The sequence below is a fragment of the Mizuhopecten yessoensis genome, unplaced genomic scaffold, assembly GCF_002113885.1.
Source record: "Mizuhopecten yessoensis strain PY_sf001 unplaced genomic scaffold, ASM211388v2 scaffold9963, whole genome shotgun sequence".
Taxonomy (NCBI): Eukaryota; Metazoa; Mollusca; class Bivalvia; order Pectinida; family Pectinidae; genus Mizuhopecten; species Mizuhopecten yessoensis.
Window position 1 is genome coordinate 1,129,440 of NW_018408310.1, and position 21,119 is coordinate 1,150,558.

Sequence of the window (21,119 nt, forward strand, 5' to 3'; positions counted from 1 at the left end):
TTATTTTATAATATATAACTGTTAATTATTAATATATTATGAGGAAATATGTTATTTTCGTTAATGGATCACAGTACACCTGCAAAAGCACAAGTCGGCATCTAAATTATCACTTTTACTAATTTTTCATTGGTTAATTTTAACTTTTAAAAACTGAAACCTAAAAATATCGTTTCATATATAACGTAATGAAATTAGATTAAACATTTTTCGGCAGAGTCCAGATTTAACAGATACATTCAACTATTTTAGTTTGTTTTACCACGGACTTAGATAACAATCAAGAAAACTGCAGTAAGTGTTTATGTGTGTGAAAAACAGCTCATCGCTTGGTTGACTCTGTGTTATAACACTATTTAATTTACATTAAATTGTAGAAATGTAAGCACTCTGTTAATGTCTTTTTTAAATACCTAAACTTACAATGAATACACTCTTATAAGAAATCGTAATGAAAACACATTCCATTCCGCTGTCATACAATCATGATTTGGTCCTTCTACTACTTCAGAAACACTCTACGGACATGTATTGTTGTCCACCGCATTAAAATCAAACGCTGTAATACTCACCGATCAAAAGCAACACTTGAATGACATCCGCCAATACGTTCCCATGTATACCAGTCATGATTTGTACTGCGCTGTAAGTCCAACAGAGAACAGAGAAGTAAGGTTATACGAATGCAACTGTGTCTGGCATTCCAGTATAAGTAGCTGTTCCTGGTTAGTGAAATAAGCTTTGGTAAATGCAAGCCTTAATTCCACAAGATCTGTGAGTTAATAATGAAGTCATTATTCCAGGTTACAGCGTTCGTGCTGCCAAATACGTTCAGACATGTCGAGGAGATTATGCAGGAGCTGTTGGCTGCTCTATCCACCACTAGTGTTGATCGATAACTGATCCCCTTATGTACGTACATGCTTCAATTCCTCACAGTTAATCACATTACTGTAGGAGTCGTTAAGTTTGCAGGCTAATATCTACCTGTGTCGCAGAAACAGCACTCCTGTTGTTGCCGCAGTGTTACACTGTACTACAATACCACAATAGGGAAGTTTGTGACAACATGTTAAGAAAACTTAAAAACAGCTTCTTGCAAGTACAATTGAACAAAAGTCTAACACAGCAACGACACACAGTCACCTTTTTCTCATAGCGTCGAAACACAAAAACAACGTATGTTTTAGCACAGTACATATGTACAACATAGTACAATTTAAACAAGAACAAAATTACCGCAGCAGCAGCATTATTTGACAAAATATACCAGCATCAAACCCCCCCCAAAAATACACTACAGCATTAAAACCCAAATCTATTGTACACGTACAATTTGACAATGTATTGAATCTTTTTATTGCATATGCATATGCACCGTTCTTCAAAAAGCATCCCGCTCATTGCAAATGAAAACAAGCCGTTTGTGATTTGTCTTTTCCAAATTATATTGGTCGATACTGTCAAACAGCACAGCATGACCACTCGATCTACGACAAGAATACAAGACATCAGCTTATGCGTAAAATGAAAATAAGACATTGCGCGACAAATAGTTGCACACACAAAAGTATAATCTAATTAAAATACTTGGATGAACAATGTCATGTTGTCTTATAAACCCTAAATAGACATTAAGCACATTCATTGTATTTTTGATTAGTAGATATCTTCAGTATATGTTTATAGATTCATCATTGATTATATCTTATTTGCCAGTTGCTACACGACAAGATGTACGATAGTAGTATACATATAATGTAGCGAAAAGCTATTCTGAGGTAATATAATTAGAGCTGCAGCTGGGGTCTGATTGCATGGACATTATGTTAATGAGTAGTGTAGAAACAACGGGTGTAGAATTACTATAAGAAATAATTGGAATACTTTTATATCTGAAGTTAATTGGTACATTAGCCATGATCAACTATTGAAGTAGAATACCTCTGATGTTTATGACACCTACGCCCTAATGGGAACATTAGACTTCCATAAAATGTCTAGTTACCGGAGTCCCGTAACGATCGTACGAAAAAGCTTAAAATGTCGTGAAATGTTTTATAGATCTCCCAAACTAGTTTCCGAATAAACCGCAGCGCTAGCGCACAGCTAAGTCACATACACATTGTCACTGTGAACCTTAACATGAAATATACTCTTAACATTTTACAACCTATATTATAAGTACTTATCACAAGTTGATAACTAATGCTTCTTGAATTATCACAATGTAATCTCAATCACAGCCACATAATGATTTAACTATTTGATTTATCAGAGTACGCACAAAAGATCATCCTTGAACAAAAGACATCAACTGTAACATATGCAGGGAAGAATTCTGATTTAAGTCTGAGTCTAATTTATTTTCATTTGTATTTTAACACTGTACTTTGTCTATCCTGTCTCTGACGGTGTAGTAGTTTGAGACGTTGTGTGATGACGTCGTGATATGTTTGTAAGCTATCCCTGTGGGTGACTGATCCTCTAAAAACCCTTCAAAGAGGGTCAATGAACTATACATGTTATGAAGGAGTAGACCTAGCCTCTCAAACATCTTTTTACTCTCCATAATTGTAAACATGTAAGCATATGACAACATAACGAAGGTATTGCATTGTGGTCCTTTCTGTCTCAAATTGAAAAATGGCTTCGAACTGACACATTAAACACTTTGATGCTTTTTGAGACTTTGCTGCCTTTTTAAACATCCAGTTAGTGGTCGTCTATCAAACAACTTAATATTTGTTGGCGCCCTATTACTTTGAACAGCTTATATACGGCGAATGAGACTGGCTTGGCGTAGTACCATTTATTTTATCACATAATGATTATGTAATGAGTACTGACACAGTGAAATTTCCGGTTGTTTCAGTTTTGAAGCGCTGAACAAGGGGCCCAGCAGATTGTCCTCAAATCTGAAAGCGACAATCTATTGAAAACATAAGGGGCATTTCTAATCCATTTTTGTTGTTGTACATTCCTGCTTACGTACAATGTACCTGTTGTTGTTTGATACATGTAACGCTGAGGTATATTGTGTCTATGCAATATTTTGTCTGATGGACGTTCCTGATAGTATGTTCACCGAGCAAACAAAATCAATAGGAAACTTCATACAGATTGAACAGCTGTTAACACCATGCTGAAGCCAATCTAGGCATTTACTGTAAAGTTATATAAGTATATTTGATTCCCGGTTGCTACCCATTTTACGAACAAATCCTTTATAAAACACACTACTTCCACATATTTCGGTGTTCCTGTTTCCTTCTTCTGGTATATATATCATGTAACTGATTGAAGCGAAAAAGTGTGCATACTAACGTCACACAATTAACAGTAATCAAATCATACATTCGTTCTTCGATATTTCAAACTTGGATATCTCGAACTGGAATACCAAGTTGACCTCGAAGTCGATTTTAGTGAAATTACAGATTATTGCTACGGATATTAATTAGAATATCTCAAACAGCTATATGTTCCCCTTAGGTCCAATGCCTACAGTATTTAATTTGATTGTAAACAAATCAGATATAGCATATCAACAACTGGTAAAACAATCTTTGACATTATGTAAAACCACCATTTTTCATAAAAGATCATTAACTGTGTTCAACTGTCTTTGGCGTAAACAGTCATACATAACACATAAGAAGACATACAAGTAAGCTCGATAAAAGCTTTGTGTTGAAGCTACATGTACCAACAATATCGTTAATAACAAAGAACGGAACACTCCTATTTGTATTGTTAAATTGTTGACTATTCTCCGTGTAAACGATTCTCTTACAAAATATGTTAAATGAATCTAGATATGAATGAGTACAGTTTAGTTATGCACTTTATCAATTGACAGACTAATGATATATTACTTTATTTTTGTGAATATTAAATTTTTTCGCTTTAATTCAGGAGATCAATTAACTAATCAAAATGTTCCACAAATGTATATTTTCCACGTATGTTTACTATTAATATTTTTTTTTCTCAATCTTGTGATAAGCTATAAATAAGAATATGCTTTATTGGTCCCCCGCCGGTTCCCTCACTGTGACACATATGGTTCGACCTTTGACCTAAACCTTTGAAAAAGAATTGCCCGGGACAAGCTTCTTAACTATTTCAACCGGAGTAACCAAATTTGGTATGCATCAAGTACATCTTGTAATGGCGGATTACAGAGTAGCAAACGTAGGTCACTGTGACCTTAAGTTTGACCTCTGATATCAGTTTATGAAAAAATGTTAACTGTAGGGGACTTAAAATTGCGTTGCAATACTTTGACTTGTTGTAATATGCACGTTTTCAAACGGAACACTGTCGATAAAATGCACTTTTTTTGTATAATCTATAACAGATACAATGTAAGATTTCACTTATGTGATATACAAAATCGATAGATACATTGTTTTGGACAGACATTGAAAGCGACTGTTTGGATTGTTTTCAGGAAACATTTGTCCTGAAATGAGACCGGTGGGTAGCTTAATTGAAAACTGCAACAGGTTTCTTTGGAAATTTTGAATTGAAATTTCTCTTTAGTACAAATTGTTTAGTATACATATCGGTGATACATACAAATTATCATGATGGATTTTTAAAAAAAAACAAAAAGAAAACGACATGGATAATCATGTTAGGACAAATTCGTCATATTATATGAAAACATAAAGTCAGCTGGTCATAGCATCACCGAGTAAGTTGGCCCTGAATGAGCCTTTGTGATATAGCAATAATATAGAGATTATGTGAAGTGCTTAACCTCCCTAGTCTATCAACGCTATCAGTACTGTTTGGAGAGGACTCAAACATGCTTTCATCGTTATTATCATCAGTTACTAAACACATCTAACGTATGAATGTTTGTGATAGCGACGTAGAGTAAAGAAAAGTGAATAAAATATACAAAGAGTACAAACACAGTCTTGATAAGACGTTAATGGATTTTTCCCATTTGTATGAGTCCATATTGAAGGTATACAGGAGTACGGTTGACTGTCAAATTTTCAGGATACAGCTATTAACTTTTATGTGAAATAGAAAAAACACACACATTTTAATGACAGTAGTTTGAATAAAGCGCTAAATATTCTAGCAAAGGCAGCTGTTGTCCCACAGGACACATCACTATCGGTGACAAACTATCAAAAACACAGATAAAAAAATATATCTTCATCATCATAATTATCCCGTACTAATTTCAAATAACTTCCAGAAACCATAACCTATCTTTCATCAATTAGTCGATTTTATCAGTAGATAACATCTCATGAGTTCAAATCAAAAAGGCGTTCTGAATACAAGTTATATATCACACACCATTCTACTGAAGAAATCTTTTGTGTGAGATTGATAAAGATAAGACTCCATTTTATCATATTTCATCTGTCCTATTACAAAGTAAGATATCATCAACTTAACAAGTGTGTTTTTTAAGATATGCAGAGTACGTGACTACGAATAAACATGGTCTCGAATCAGATATGTAACCTGAGTGTGTTTGAATATCGTACATGAATGACCTAGAAAGATGTAATGATGTACATATGTGTACTTGGTACGTGAATTGTTGTCGGTACGTGTGGATATACCTGAAGGACTACGCTGATATAATTTGATGTAGCAAGATTTAGTTCACCGACAAGTCTCCATTATGGATGCGCATCAGCTAAAACAATTGGCCTGTATAACTATTGACGCAGCGGCCGGTGATCTCAACGAGCTTAGTCAACAAATATGGAGTCATCCTGAAACTGCAGATCAAGAATATTTTGCTCATGATGTGTTGACCAGATTTTTGAAGGATCATGGCTTTGAACGAGTGGACAAAAAGTACCAGCTTGAAACAGCATTTAGAGCCACGTATGGCGATTCAGATTCTGAGAAACCACATGTGGGACTTCTATGTGAATATGATGCACTTCCGGATATAGGACACGCATGTGGTCATAACTTGATTGCCGAAGTTGGCATAGCAGCGGGTCTGGCATTAAAGGCAGTACTCTCACAAAACCCAAGTCTTGGAAAAGTACGTATGCTTAACTACCAGTTAACTCCTGGGTGATTCGCTTCACTTGCCCGTGTAAAACATTATATACACTGTATAACATGACGTTGTGTGATGAACTGTTTTATGTATGATTGTGACTTCTGGTCATATCATAATTTATGACATTTCAACATATTTAATTTTAAATGTATTACTTGAGTACATGAATAGTGTTTGTCACATGACAAAATTAATAAATTTCAAATAAGCATATGACACATAGACATTTCTTTGGTTTAACAATATAAACTCGTGTAAAAGATATGTTCTAAAACATATCATTTATGGTATATAAAACGTCAAATCAGCTGACTATGCAACATACAATGTATATTTTAGTAAAATTTCGTTGTTTACTGTTTGCGTATAAACTTCAAGTGTTAGTGCAAATGCTGACAGTAATGAATAATAATTATATACTGAAGAGACTATAGACAGGAGGCCTTTATAAAAGGCGAGCCATTACATGGTCAAATCAACCTGTATAGAATTAACTTGTTATTTGTAACAAAACAAAGCACATGTCAAATGAAACGAAACAAGGCAAAGTATTGCAAGGCAATCCATAGTTCCCACCGGTGATGATTTTTATATTTAACGAACAGTACATTTATGTCAGGTAGCATATGTAACAGTGGGGTCATAGATACATGGCCCGGACAAACATTTTCAAAAGTAAAGGTCAAGTCATAGGTCACAGTGACCTTATTCTTACACTCTGCAATCACAAGATGTCCTTGTATACCAAATATGGGTACTCCGGGGAAAAAAAGTAGGAATATATGCCTCGGAAAAACTTTTTTTCAAAAGTTTAGATCAAAGGTCAATTCAAAGGTCAATTCATAGGTCAATTCATAGGTCAAAGTGACCTTATTCTTGCACTCTATCCTCCGCCATCCCAAGATGTCCTTGTACAGCAAATCTAGTTTATCCATGTGATATAGACAGAAAATAAATGCCCTGGACAAACATTTTCAGTCAAGTAACAGTCTAAGGTCAAGTAATAGTTCACAGTAATCTGATTCTTGTACTCTGTGATCCGCCATCCCCAGATGTCCTTGTACACTAAATCTTGTTACTCCTGGTGAAATAGTATAGAAAATAGGCCCCGGACAAACTTCTCGGACGGAGGGAACGTACGGAGTGCAAACATATTGCCCCCCCCCCCCCCCCGACACACCGCTAGGAGAGTTATAAAGGGACGAGACCTTTGGAAAGAAAGACCTTTTAAATTCCTATCGGTCTAAAAGCATTGCATTTGACAATTAACAAACAAAATGCTGGTCATATCCTACAAAGTATAGAAACGAGATTTTTATGTAAGGATTTAAAAAGGGGGAAAACACTTGTAAAATTCAACACAATATGCTTACTTGCAAAGGTAATACTACTCAAAACATCCTCATAGAAGTCAATTATCATATCCAGATGACCATTCTTGGAACTCCGGCTGAGGAGGAGAATGGTGGCAAGGTGAGGCTGCTGAAAGCTGGAGCATTTGAAGGCATTGATTTCGCAATGATGGCTCATCCGTCCAAGTACGAGCTGCTCAAGCCAAACTACGTCGCGCGCAAAGAGTATGTCATAGGTGATAGGTTTCATTTTTATATTTATCGATAAACGTTTACATATTATATACAGTGAACAAATTTGTCGAATAAGGAAAGTGTCATTTGAAATAATATGTTCTTTCTTTCACACTCTAAACATATTTACTATTAAAACGTAAGATAAGTAATAATACAAAATTATCAGTTCATTTTGTATTTTGATAAGGTTTTAGTTTCATACAGTTATTAATTGAATAAGCTTAGTGATAATACAAGGCATCACAGCTGTTCAACAAGTTACGTTGAGAAAACCTTTTTGAATTGAGGGATATGTCAAATATAGATAATATATACCTTAAAAGAAAATCAATTAGATGAGGTAGTATCATTGCCATGTTGCAGGGACCCTGTGTATACAGCTCTTGAAATATAATTATATATAGCAATCAAGTTCGTGAAATTGTTTAATTTCTTTTTTTGAATCCTAATATCGATTTACACTCGTACATGTATTGCAGATTTACGAGTAGGAAATGCTCTCAGGTTTTTCACATGTTCAATTACGAAATATCATCCATATTTAAAAGTGTTGTCTACGCAGACTTAACGTCACGATTCGTTTGGCTACTTGCATGAATGTTTCCATGGTGATCCTATGATTATATTTGTCTCTCCTGATTTATTTCCGGTTTTATTTTATGTATGGCCGCTATGGAGATTGTTCCCCGTTTTACTTTCGAATGTAATCCTTTCTCTGTTTATGTCTTTTCTCTGGTTTGATGTCTCCTCGGTCTCTCGTTGTTTGGTTAGAGTTTTCTTCAGTATGGACCAGCTACATGTATAAGACCTGCACATCATCAGCAAACACTAACAGTGTAAGACATTACCTCACGTGTTTCAGGATCAACTTTAAGTACACAGGGAGGGAGTCACACGCAGCGGAATGGCCATGGGAAGGAATTAATGCTCTAGACGCCGCAGTGCTTTGCTACCAGAGTATATCCTGTCTCCGACAGCAGATGGTGCCAGGCTGGATGGTTCATGGTATATTATTCGTTTCCTTACTCCACATCGTCAAGTTGTTCCATTCTTTACGTTACATTTGTACATTTTTGTTTTGTGTATAGAGATAATATTAGTTCTCTGGGTTAGTAGGGGTCTACGAGCTCATAGACCCCGAGCTAAAGACGAGGGGTCTAGAAAGATCAAAGGGGTCTATAAGCCAGTAGACCCATCCTTACCCAGAGATAACAAATGTGTCACCCTGATAATCTTTTATTACCTTTTTTTCTCCATTAAAATTATAAGTCACTTAGTGAGTTTGAGTTGTACTTGACTGCTACCCAAATAGCCCTACCAAACATCTTTTCAGCAATATTTCGGACAATACACAGCCATCTTTGCAATAGGCACTCTAGCGGTTCCCTCATTGCCTGTTTCGTTGAATTTGCTATCGTTTTAAATTGCGTGTAGGCTATTTGATCATGTGAATGATTTGTAAACCTCGAACGCTTGTGTGACTCGGACGCCATCTTTGTTGTTATGAAGATATTCTAGTTTGAGTTATCAACCCTCGCACGGGATTTACAGACCCCGGCAGAGCGGGGTCTATAGAATTATAGACCCTGGCAAGATATCCAATCAGAAAGAGTGTTACAAATTAGAAGGGTGACAAACACCAATATAGCCATGTTTCCACTTTATAAATTATCAACGTCATTTTCAAGGAATGTGTTGCCGTTAAATATAGAGTTTGGTGTCTTAGTCTTGTTTGTAATTTCTGGTGTTTTGACGATATGATCTGTTCCTTTTTACTTCCCTTCCTGCAATAGACTTAAATGATAGATAAGAATTTATTAGATAAAATCATATCCTCTGTTTCTCCCATAATATGAGTACATGTACTACAACCAAATCTCCCGTTGTTTGCTACGATTTGATTGCAACTATAAGTGTGAAGTGGTTGCCACAAGGGTTTACAATAACAACATTTTTTCTCCCAACGCTTCAGTAGCATTTTGAACAGAATATCTGCGGCTACGGATGAAATAAATAGAAAATACCATTCTGATTGGCCGACATAAAAATGATACTTGATCTTCATCACATGTGGATCTTTATCTTTTCGTTCACATATATTTTTACTATTGCGAAAATGTAAGTTTTTATCACATTGATAAGTTCTGATATTTCGCTGGTGACAATGTATTAAAGTGTGGTACTGTAATTTCGGTATGTGATAGTTTAAATGTATCGGACAGTAAGAATGCAAAAGTATGTAACAGCTTTAACATGAGCATTTAGTTGTCATTCTCATGAAATGCGAAGGGTGATATAAATATACATTCGCAACCTATTTCGTAAAATAACAAAACAAAAGCATAAATAAAACATATTGAGGTCGAAATCGTGAAAATGGTTCAGTTACGAATTTACTATATCAGTAATGAGTTCAGTAGCAATGTATTCGTGACAAACTGTTTCATTCTTCTAGTCTTTACTTTATATACTTTTAAGACTGATTCTTTTGAGGATCAGGACCAGTAATACAAGCCTCGCCAACATCTTTAAGTTCACATCTCGGATAAAGCGATGATATGCTGTGTTAAACTAGATATTCTATTAACAATTTCTGTCTTATATAAAAATCGATTATTCTTTATCCTGAGCCACTTACCTCGACATTTGTTTACAACATCACAAGCCTATGACTGCGTAGCTGTGAGAAAACCGTGACAACTTCGATTAATCAAACGTTACCACTTTCTTCACTATAGCACCCAAGTGGCTTTGACCTTCGCTGATTACGATTCGCTGATAGCTCGGTATTCAAGAGTTTGCTTTAAATATCTTGATTTCCAAGATAGATTTCGACTTCTGGCGGTAAAAAGTAGTAACACAAGGTTTTGAGATAAGAAGGTTGATGGAGAATATGAGAAGGTTTATGGTCGCCTTTATGATTATTTATACATTTCGATGTGTGATAATGAAGGAGGACGTGGTCTTACACTGTTACCTTGGATTTGACCAAGATTAACATCGCGGGTTTTGTCAATAAAGCTGACGACGCTGACCCGTCCGGAATTTCTGAACTAGCGGTCGCCATGTTAATTTCCATTGGTAATATTCTGCTGTAGTTAGAATAACGAATTTATTGATACTTCAGCATTCCTTGTTTTGACCATGAATGTAGCAAATGTTGAATATGTTGCCGATAACATCTGATTGCATGTTTTAATATCAGGAGCTTGCGTGTTCAAGACTGTAGCATTAAGGATAGACAAGTTGTTTTGTAGTGGTCTGATGCCTGAATAAAAAAAATTGCTTTGCAAAAGTGTGTGCTTCGAGGTCAACTTTCATAAAAGGGATTGGGATTGGTACGGTTGCTTACTTATATCANTGTGCAAATTAAAACGCCCCGAGAGCTAAAAGTATACAGGAGTGCATAACATTTGACTTACGTGACGTGCCTTTGGGAACTAGAAGTATTCTCAGTCATCATTTTTGCAAATGACCACCGCTAAAACGAATAACTAACATTGTTTCATTCATATGTGGGGAATATATGCTGGCATATCTCAACTCTTTCCCTGAACTGCCCCTCTTTATAAACACAGGTACAATTTTCTATAAACATTGAATGCCATTGTAGGTTGACATGAACTTGTGCCATTAATCTATATCTTGCCGACTCTCACCAGCAAAATGGATTTTGTGCGATTTATGCCTGAGCGTTCAAATAGCAATTAAGAATCTGCGCAGGAAACACCTCCCGCGGCAAATTAATGTCTTTGCCAAGTTTAATTTCCCAACAAGGAATTGTAATTGTAAGCCCTGACATTTGTTTATGATAAGATTACCTATGGTTCTATCAGGGGCATTTCTATTGCTACGGGAAGTTGATGGGTAGTCATGCTGAGTCAATGTCTTCGCGAGAAAACACAAATTGGGTCAACTAATCTTGTCCATTACTTATTGCCATGAAGGTAGACAGAGTAAAGTGTTTAACACTTACAAACGCTTTCTTGGAATTTGAAAAAACACCGATAATGTAAGCAAGTGCGACAGAATCAGCAAGCTTAAGTTACTGACAGTTTTGCTTGTTCAGAGACGTTACATCATCCGTAGCCAAGTAGATTGACTTTTTCTTCAAAATTATGGATAAATTGAACACCCACATCAGGTTTAGGTATACCTACAATAGGGCTAGAAATGAGAGGAGGCTTGTCCTTTACGTATGTTCTCAATACGTTCTCAATATCTATGCATTATTTGTGTTGCCGAAGTGCTGAGATATTGACTTGTGTATAAACTGTTCTATACCAAGCAATTGGGTCTATGGTGTCAAATTTATTTTAAGCCTGAACAGGTTTTGTCTCCTGTTAGCTCATGTTCCAGCAGAAGAGACTCTATCACTTTTTGGGGGGTTTGTGCACAAAGAGGACCAAAAGCTGGATGTTCAATACACTATATGATGAGGTCAACTGTGTTATGCAAACAAAAATAAATGTCAATTTGTCATCGGGGCAAAGCAATACGGAATGAAAATGATGTTGTGATAGACCTTGTGGCCAATAAATTGGACAGTCATTTTGATGTTGTGAGTTTATGATTTATTGATGGCAACATCGGGAAGGTTTTCTCTCCGTCCACAGAACCATTTATACTGTATATAAGCCAAGTTTGACAACGACGATACATGTTCTATTTCTGTATTGTTCTATCCATACATTAGGCGTTATTTCAAACGGAGGACAACGCCCAAATATCATCCCCGGAAACTCTCAAGTAGACTACTACATACGCTGTCCTACCTCGACTGAACTGAAGGTATTCGAGGAAAAGGTGTTGAAGTGTGCCGAGGGGGCTGCCAGTGCTACCAGCTGTAAGGTACAAATTGATGAAGTACCGGATGTGTTAATAGATTTAAGGTTACATTTTTAAGAAGTCGCTATTGCTGCTGGATGCAATGTACCAACTGATGAAGTGCAGTCTTAGCTGTTAAAATTTGAAGATTCTAATTCATAAAAAACCGTCAGTGATACCCGCTGCAAGGTACACATTGATAAAGTACCCCTAGTGACTCTAGCTTAAAGTTATCAGTTCATAACAGGTCGGAGATATTACCGAATGGAACGTACAAACTGATAAAGTGTAGCCAGTGTTACAAGCGTGAGGTTATAAGTCATCAGTAGTGTAACTGACTGTAAGGTATAGGTTGATAAGTGGTCGCCAGAGCTACCGACTGCATGGCAAGAGTTGAGAAGGGACTCAAGTACTACCGGCTGTAATGTGTAACTTGCTTAGTACTTAATCGATGTCACATCAACGAAACACGGAAATGTTAAATATAGTTAAATGATGTTAATTGAGAACAAAAATAGATAAACAAAAAAAGCAAAAGGAAAAAAGAATACCTCTAAACGTATGTCGTTTGTTTACGAGATGTAAATTAGGTTCGGCAAAGCTATTTAATGTATTATTCTCAAATCTACATGTGACAAGGGTGCTATACGACGACGTATCTTACAGTTCTCCAGTGAGAGTAGTAATGCAATACGGCATATTTTTGTCTTGTCTTAATTTGATCACGTCAATCGGTTTTAAACCGAAAGGATTCTTCTCTTTTCTAAAGTTACTACTTATTTTATGTGTCATATACAGCTGGAAGTCATCCAAGGTGAGGAGTACACGTCTCTGATGACCAACGAGACAATGATCGACCTGTACGAGAAAAACGGAACCTCTCTCGGTATAGAATTTGAAAGGAGAGAGAAGATAACAAAGAAGTTGGGAGGCTCGTCAGATATGTCAGATGTATCCCATGCAGTTCCCTCGATCCATCCAGAATTCCGTATAGGAACAGACTTTAACAGTCATACCCAGGAATTCGCACCTGCATCAGGTAACAGGTCTTATCAATGGATGTCTGTCCCACTGCTCTGTGGTTTTCCGAGTTCACAGTTACCTCCCCTTCATTTCATTTTGGATATAACTGTAAAATAGCTGGGCCAAGACACTTCCGTTGACCAGGCAGCTCTGTCTATAAGAGCGATAGTGTAAATCTCTGAAGTCCAGAGATCATATTCATTAAACTGTTCTAACGCTCAAGCATGGATTTGTGCTCAAACCAATTTTCTTGTAACTCACTTATAATTAAATCAAGTCAAACGATCAAAACGTCAAATCTAAACATAGAAAACAGTATTTTGCTTTACATTCTGTAAGTCTATTTATATTTTTTCCCTCAAATTGTTGACAAAATAACATTTTATTTATAAAATATAAACGGAACCGAAAAATTAGGCTGGAGCACAAAATCCATCCTTGAGCTTGAAAACGGTTTCGTGAATACGGGCCCATGGTTCGAATCCGGGTCTAGTCCCACTTAAATTTAACGATCAAAACACTATAATTTTCATGTTTACTTTATCTCTTTATCGCGAAAGGTATAGACTTACTTTCAGAGATTATTTATTAAAGCTATAGTCAAGCTCAAAAAATCAGTTTCCAAACATTTTTGCAGTGGTACAGGGTTCCTTACAACAGCAATATTTTTGATGCAATAATGATCTGAGTTAGTGGACGATATGTGTATATAATTTAACAATGTAAGGTAATTATCGCAAACTTTCTTATCAAATGGGGTTTTCATTGTTTAACATTACCTCTTAAAAATGGAGAGAAGGCTTTGTTTTTCAAATCCCACCACTTATAGCAACACAATGAAAGACATCTGTTATTATATATTTGTCTACACAAAATATGATACGTTCAATCTGCTGGGAAGAGAATGTATCTAGAACAGGTTATTCTACACGCTGTCGGTATGTCAACACAGTTTCTGCTTAGGCGTTGTGCATGATAAACAGCAACACACGTTTAGTATAAACAATCCTATGGTCCATCCTTCCTCGCAGCTTGGCAAGGAAACGTATAATGAATATAATATCTATGAGTTTTTCATGCAGTTTCTTAGTTTGTCTGAAGTCATTCTCGAGTTCATTATAATTGTTTTTATTATGCAAATATTCTTTATAATAAAACTGATTTGTCAATCGATTATAATGTTTCAGGGAGTGCCGAGGCACAAACGAACACGCTGAAAGTGGCTAAATCTCTGGCTATGACTGCGATAGACATCATGCTTGACCACAGCCTCATGTCAAAAATCCGCAAGGACTTCGAGGATGCCCGAGAACGCGAGAAAAACGCGGACAAAATATAACACATGGATCTCGTTATTTATCGCTTTATTGAGTTTCACACTGTCGGGGTTTTTCAAAGAATCTTGTTAACATTTATGGTAAAGTGTTCGGAAAAAGTTGATAGTGTCACTAAAATTAGTAAAATATATCCTTTTTTAATCTTCAGAGTTAAAAGTTGAACAGACACAATAGAATAAAAGCAGGAGTAAAGTTTTGAGACTGAAAATTCACTCGTCGTTGTATATCTTTCCTGCTTTCTTTCTTTACAACTAAAGGAATGCTTTGATAATGTTTCAAGGGTTTCTATAGTTGTCATACTCTACACCGGGAAACATTATCGTCGTCAAACTTTAGCCCTTTCCAAATCGCAGTTCACATTCGATTACATCTTATGGTATGATGTGACCATTCGGCGAAATTAAAAAAATACACTCATTACGGAGTTCAATATGAAAAGTATGAAAAGGATATATGGGGCGACAAACTTTCAGTATACAGTAACTGTATTTATCCTGGCTGCATTCTTAAGAGGCCAAGAGGGCCTGTATCGCTCACCTGGATATGTTTAAAGTACATGAAGTGAGGTAATGATAAAGCACTCCATGGTAGGTACTGTATGTACATATGAAATATCAGAAAGATCCATCCAGTATTTTTGGAGATATAGCCAATGTCAAAATCCAAGATGGTGGCCTAGTAACGAAAACACCCTAATAGTAACAGGCACTAATCCAAAAATCCCTATGGTAGAAGAGGGATTTTAAATGTTTAACCTTTTTTTCCCATATTGAGCCCCTCTCCTCTGCTCCTAGGGGGGCAACATCCATCGTTTATACAAAATTGGCCAAAGGATGCCCCAGACCAAGTTAAGTTAAAATCCACTAAGTCGTTCAGGACTAGTATCGTTTTAAAGGACGGACGGACGGACGACGGACGCTGCACCATGGCAAAAGCTCACTTGCCTTTCGGGCAGGCGAGTTAAAAACAACCAGACACACACAGAAAAAAGACATTTGTAGACTTGTATTTGATGCCAGTGTTACTGTTAATTTGGCTGACGTTAAATTTGTTAAAGTCACTATCGGTCTCAGAGGACACCGATTCAGTACATTGTACATTGTCTAATTGACATGTTCGAGCGTTCCACACAGGGTTGTACAGACAGGTATGTTTTAATAGGTGGCTTCTGATTAACTGTGCACTTAAACCAAGTTTGCATCAGGCGCTGCGTATGGTGTGTAAGTGATCACTTCAGCTTCCAGGTGGAGAACTACCGAAGATGGGCTTAAAGCAAGGGATTGCGTTTAATTGGTATTGATCTTAGAAACTGCTTTGTTCCTTTTTAACGGAAGAAAATCCATACTGATTGTACAAAGACATTCCTCGAACCAATTAGGAGAGTGGTGTGATTGTTTATTATAATCCTTAATACGTGCAATATCTTTTTTTATCTTTACTATAAGGAGAGGTAATCTACATTTGGAACATTATTATGAGTTATATTTGTTCCTCACTGCCATTATGTTGAATGTTTTTTTTTTTTTTATTATTGGAATATATCATTATTTGGAATGATATTCATTTTACTGTATTATCTACCCAAGTTCGTATGAACGTTTAGTTTTCTGGACTCCTCATTTTGAGTGGAGGTATTCGTTAACAGCTGTTTTACTTTGGACTCCTTCTTTTGAGCCGATGTATTGCTTTTGCTTTTACACAGTCTTGTTCGTTAACAGCTAAGGTTTACTTCGGATGTCTCCTGTTTTCAGTTGATGATGTCGTATTTCTCCCACCCTTCACAGGTGTGTCTCCCGTTTTAGCCGGGACAGATCAGCTTGTCACACCCTAGGGGGAGATAGCCTCGTGCCATTTAGCACGTGTTCAATTGTGACGTCATTAAAATGAGTCATCGGTAATTGTGACGTCATGAAAAGTGAATGACGATATGCATACCCCAAATGTGTTTTTGTTTACCAATATGGCAGACTACTGTCGGTGAAGCTGTGACTTAAATAATAGGATGAGAGAAAATAATTATCCCCTACCTTGAGGGTGTTACAGAGAAATCTCTAACCCTCGGGTGATTTCTTGGTTGTCTAACCCTCGGGTTGGAGATTTCTCTCAAGGTAGGGGAAGATTCCATTAATCTTACATTGTTTTCGTGTGATGACGCTGTCAGGTATGTATGTACTTTTGTTCTGACGCTGTTGTTTAGGTTTTCCTTTAGTTTGACGACTCGGGGGTCCTGAAATTTACAATTTAAGTAAAGCCCCTGATGATCTTTCTTTCCATGCAGAGAAAATGAATGTAGTACCTCTAAGCTAAGTCTGGAGGAGAAAAATTTGGAAATATTGGTTAATTTTCCCTTTGGGGACCCGCCCTGGCCCCTAGGGTTGGGGTAGGAATTTCAATTTTACAATTTGAAACCATCTTCCTCCAAGGATAATTCTCACCAAGTAAAAATAATTTCCTACTGAAAGTTGTCAAAATATACACAAAAGTGTTATTTCCCTATATAAACTATAGTAAACTTTACCCCCTCCCCAAGAGAGAACGGATAGCTCGGGGGTCCTGAAATTTACAATTTAAGTAAAGCCCCTGATAATCTTTCTTTCTATGCAGAGAAAATGAGTGTAGTACCTGTGTGTCTGAAGAAGAAGATTTTTAAAATATTGGTTAATTTTCCCTTTGGGGCCCCGCCCTGGCCCCAGAGGTTGGGGTAGTAATCCCAATTTTACAATTTTGTAGCCTCATCTACCAAGGATGATTCTGACTAAGTTTGAAAAAAAGCCATCCACTGGTTCTTGAGAAGAAGTTGAAAATGTAAAAAGTTTACGCACGACGGACGACGACGGACGGACAGCGATTAGAATAGGTCACTTGAGCAAAGCTCAGGTGACCTAAAAAAAGGACACAAACTGAAAAGGTTTACATTTGCATACATTTAATGTGTGGATTTCTGATCCAGCAGTTATCACAATAATCAGAAAATCACCATTCATTCATATGTGGTACAAATCAAGTCAGCATCATCCGTTTTCAGTAAAACTCGATGAATATTTAGAAATCAAGAATACTTTCCTTCCCAATCAGTAAGTCTCTGTCGGTAATCAGTTACAACATTGTGTAAGTACATTGTAAAGGTCCATCTTGAATAAGCATTGACTTATACAAAGCTACATTGAATGGTATGCATGCCGTATCTTGATATCTGAATGATTATTCGGGAATTCCAAATATTGATTTATTTCGCTACCAGTTTAACTGATTTGCAATTTTTCCAATTATGCATGTAATTATACAAGAATACCTGTACTGGAAACGTTAACATTTATGTATAGGTTAATGGCATTAAGTTTGACTGCATGCACATATAAGAACAAGCGAAACAGTTTTATCTTCAATGTATCAATCGCATAAAGTATTATAGTAAAACAAATTCTAACATAAACAGGAAATACCTAAAAACTGACAGCAAAATTAAACCTACTGTGTGACAAGCGACGGAGAATTTGGTCAAGCATCATGGAAGTAATGAGCTTTGAAATGTTTTTGACTTGTTTTTCTTTATTTTTTATTTTTTTTATTGCGTTTCATTCTCCATACATCAAATGCTAAACGTTTGTAAATATTCCAAAAACAGGTGTGTGGTAAAAGGGGAAAGGGTACGGAACGGATTTATACAAAGAGCTTCAACGCTAATATGTTCATATATTGATCCAAACTAAATGCTATTAGTTTCTACATCACACAGTACACAGGATCAAAGTTACTGGACACGCTTCGTTTACAACTAACACATTAAGATGCCGTCTTGATTGACCTTTTTATCCACGATATATTTTGATAACCTTAATTAGCTACATGTACAAGCTGTTGGTTAAAGCTTCAACACTAATATGTTCATATATTAATCCAAACTAAATTCTAAAAGTTTCTACATCACACAGTTCACAGGATCAAAGTTACTCGACACGCTTCGTTTACAACTCACAAATTCAGATGCCGTCTTGATTGACCTTTTTATCCACGATATATTTTGATAGCCTTAATTAGCTACCTGTACAAGTTGTTGGCTGAAGCTTTCAAAATTATATCAATTTATTTCAAATATACAAGTTTATGCATAAATGATTTTGAAATCGTTACAGAAATTAATTTCAAAGGCATTTCAAGGTCATACGTGGCTGTAAATGCAAATGTCATGAACTGTTACAGACATAACAATACTAATTAACATTAAGTAGTTATATGGTTCTCTCTTTAATCTTCTTAATCACCATATACAGTTTTATGCAGTTAATACATACATATATATATTTTGCATATTGTCTCAAGTAATATTGTGACATAAAATTAAGACAAGACGTCATGATAACCTAGCGTCACTGAAGACACAAGCCTGACGATAAGGTGGTGGTATTAGTGTCTTTATAATCAGAGGTTCTTTTTTTGCAAATATTCGAGAAATTGTTTCTGTAGTTTTAATTTCTACAGATGTTTTCATTTTAAAAAATATGTTTTTCTTTATATTCTATAATTTCTAGAGACTCAACTCAACATTCATGTACTTTAAAACAGTAAATGTTCTTCCCCTTTCATTTATTTTCTTTAGATTATAAAAAACATATCCAGTCGATTTTTTACTGCTTTCATGTCGTTCAACTAAATTGAAAAGTTAGAGAAAACAAATCAAGAACCCTTTAGCTTATTTGACTGTAATACTTTTCTGATATTTCTACATCAGCTACGTACTAACATGTCTTGGTGTTACACCGAAACAAAACAACGAAAAGAAAACAGAGAAACCCTGTTGTAGTAATTTCGTCTTTGCGTATTGCAGAGTTATCTTCTCTTGGGAGCCGGTATTGATTGTTACGTCACTTGTTTGTGAGAGTAACGTCAGCAATTTTTGAGAAAATGACGTAATTTTCTCACACAAACCAATGACGTAACAATCAATACCTGCTCCCAAGAGAAGATAACTCTGCAATACGCAAAGACGGAATACATGTACGTGTCTAGGTACAAGTAAAACGTATCCCAATACTAGTACATTACTAGTCGAACACAGTACTATATAGGTACATAACGAACAAACCAAAATAACATTAACACACATAACCAATTCCATTATCTGAGAGACATTTTCACTGACCATGACGTTTTACAGCTTAAATCATAACTGGAATCGAGTCATAGCTGCCTGCTTAAAAGGTAATGTATTAGCCTTGAATCTGAACCAGCCCCTCCTTACAGCTGTGTCATTTCATATGTCATCAGGTCAGATGTACTTTTTACTGTATTTATTTAAAAGTGTATTTTATTGAGATTTAAGACTAATGAAAATCTAATGGATTTCAATGTTTGATCACTCGGGGTTGATTTCCATGTGGTACGTGTCCAAGACAGTGAATATCAATGAATTTGCGACGAAAAGCAAATAGTGCTTGGTGAGATAAATTGCACTGAATATCACCGCGATTTCACTGAAACCTGAAATAATTCCTTTTTTTCTTTCTTCTCTTTCAGTATGACATATACATTAAATTTGTTTCACACATATTTTACAAGCTCATTTACCTCACGATCAGGATTCCTTTTTTATGGAGTATATGCAATCGATAGAGGTAATATAAGCTTAGTTTAATGCTTTGATTCTATTTAATGAATACTAAAGCCTGACCAGGAAATGGTCAGGACAGTATTATGAAACTTGACCACAATATCTCCCTGTCTCTATACATGTCAGGAAATGGTCGGGACAGTGTTATGAAACTTGACCACAACCTCTCCCTGTCTCTATACATGTCAGAAAAAGGTCGGAACAGTACAATCAAACTTTACCAAAATATCTCCATGTCTCTATACTTGTCTCTCACACTATCTCTTCAGTGATTACATGTATATATCACATCAACTCTACATGGACGTACCTTTGCATTCATACAAACATGATCATAACATATCAACAACACACATTAATTCCCAACCATGAAATCGATATTCATTTTAAAACAAACAATATACAGATAAATTCAAAAACTTTCATCTTTGACTTTAACAAAAACATGATTCTCAAAACTCTTCATAATAACTGTCAATACATTAGTTATACCTTTAAATTCACAACAAAGAGGATATCTATATCAATATCTATATTACCTATAAAGCTTTGATTTGTTTTAGTTTCAAGGTAGCAGAAACAGTTTTAAAACATAACTTATAAAAAAGGGAAGAACATTGAGAGAAGGGTTTACTTCTAACCTTCAAAGCTGTTTACCAATAGCTGTGTCCCACTATATT

The 21,119-nt window shown here is 35.9% G+C and overlaps 1 protein-coding gene across 1 annotated transcript; it reads left to right on the plus strand.

Moving 5' to 3' along the window:
* Positions 1-5,537: 5,537 nt before the first annotated feature.
* LOC110459077 (peptidase M20 domain-containing protein 2-like) lies at positions 5,538-15,030 on the plus strand. The gene is made up of 6 exons (XM_021511155.1): positions 5,538-6,034; positions 7,484-7,632; positions 8,507-8,649; positions 12,341-12,495; positions 13,270-13,510; positions 14,682-15,030. Exons 1-6 carry the CDS (start codon positions 5,660-5,662, stop codon positions 14,831-14,833), a joined length of 1,215 nt encoding a protein of 404 aa, XP_021366830.1. The 5' UTR covers positions 5,538-5,659; the 3' UTR covers positions 14,834-15,030.
* Positions 15,031-21,119: the final 6,089 nt, after the last annotated feature.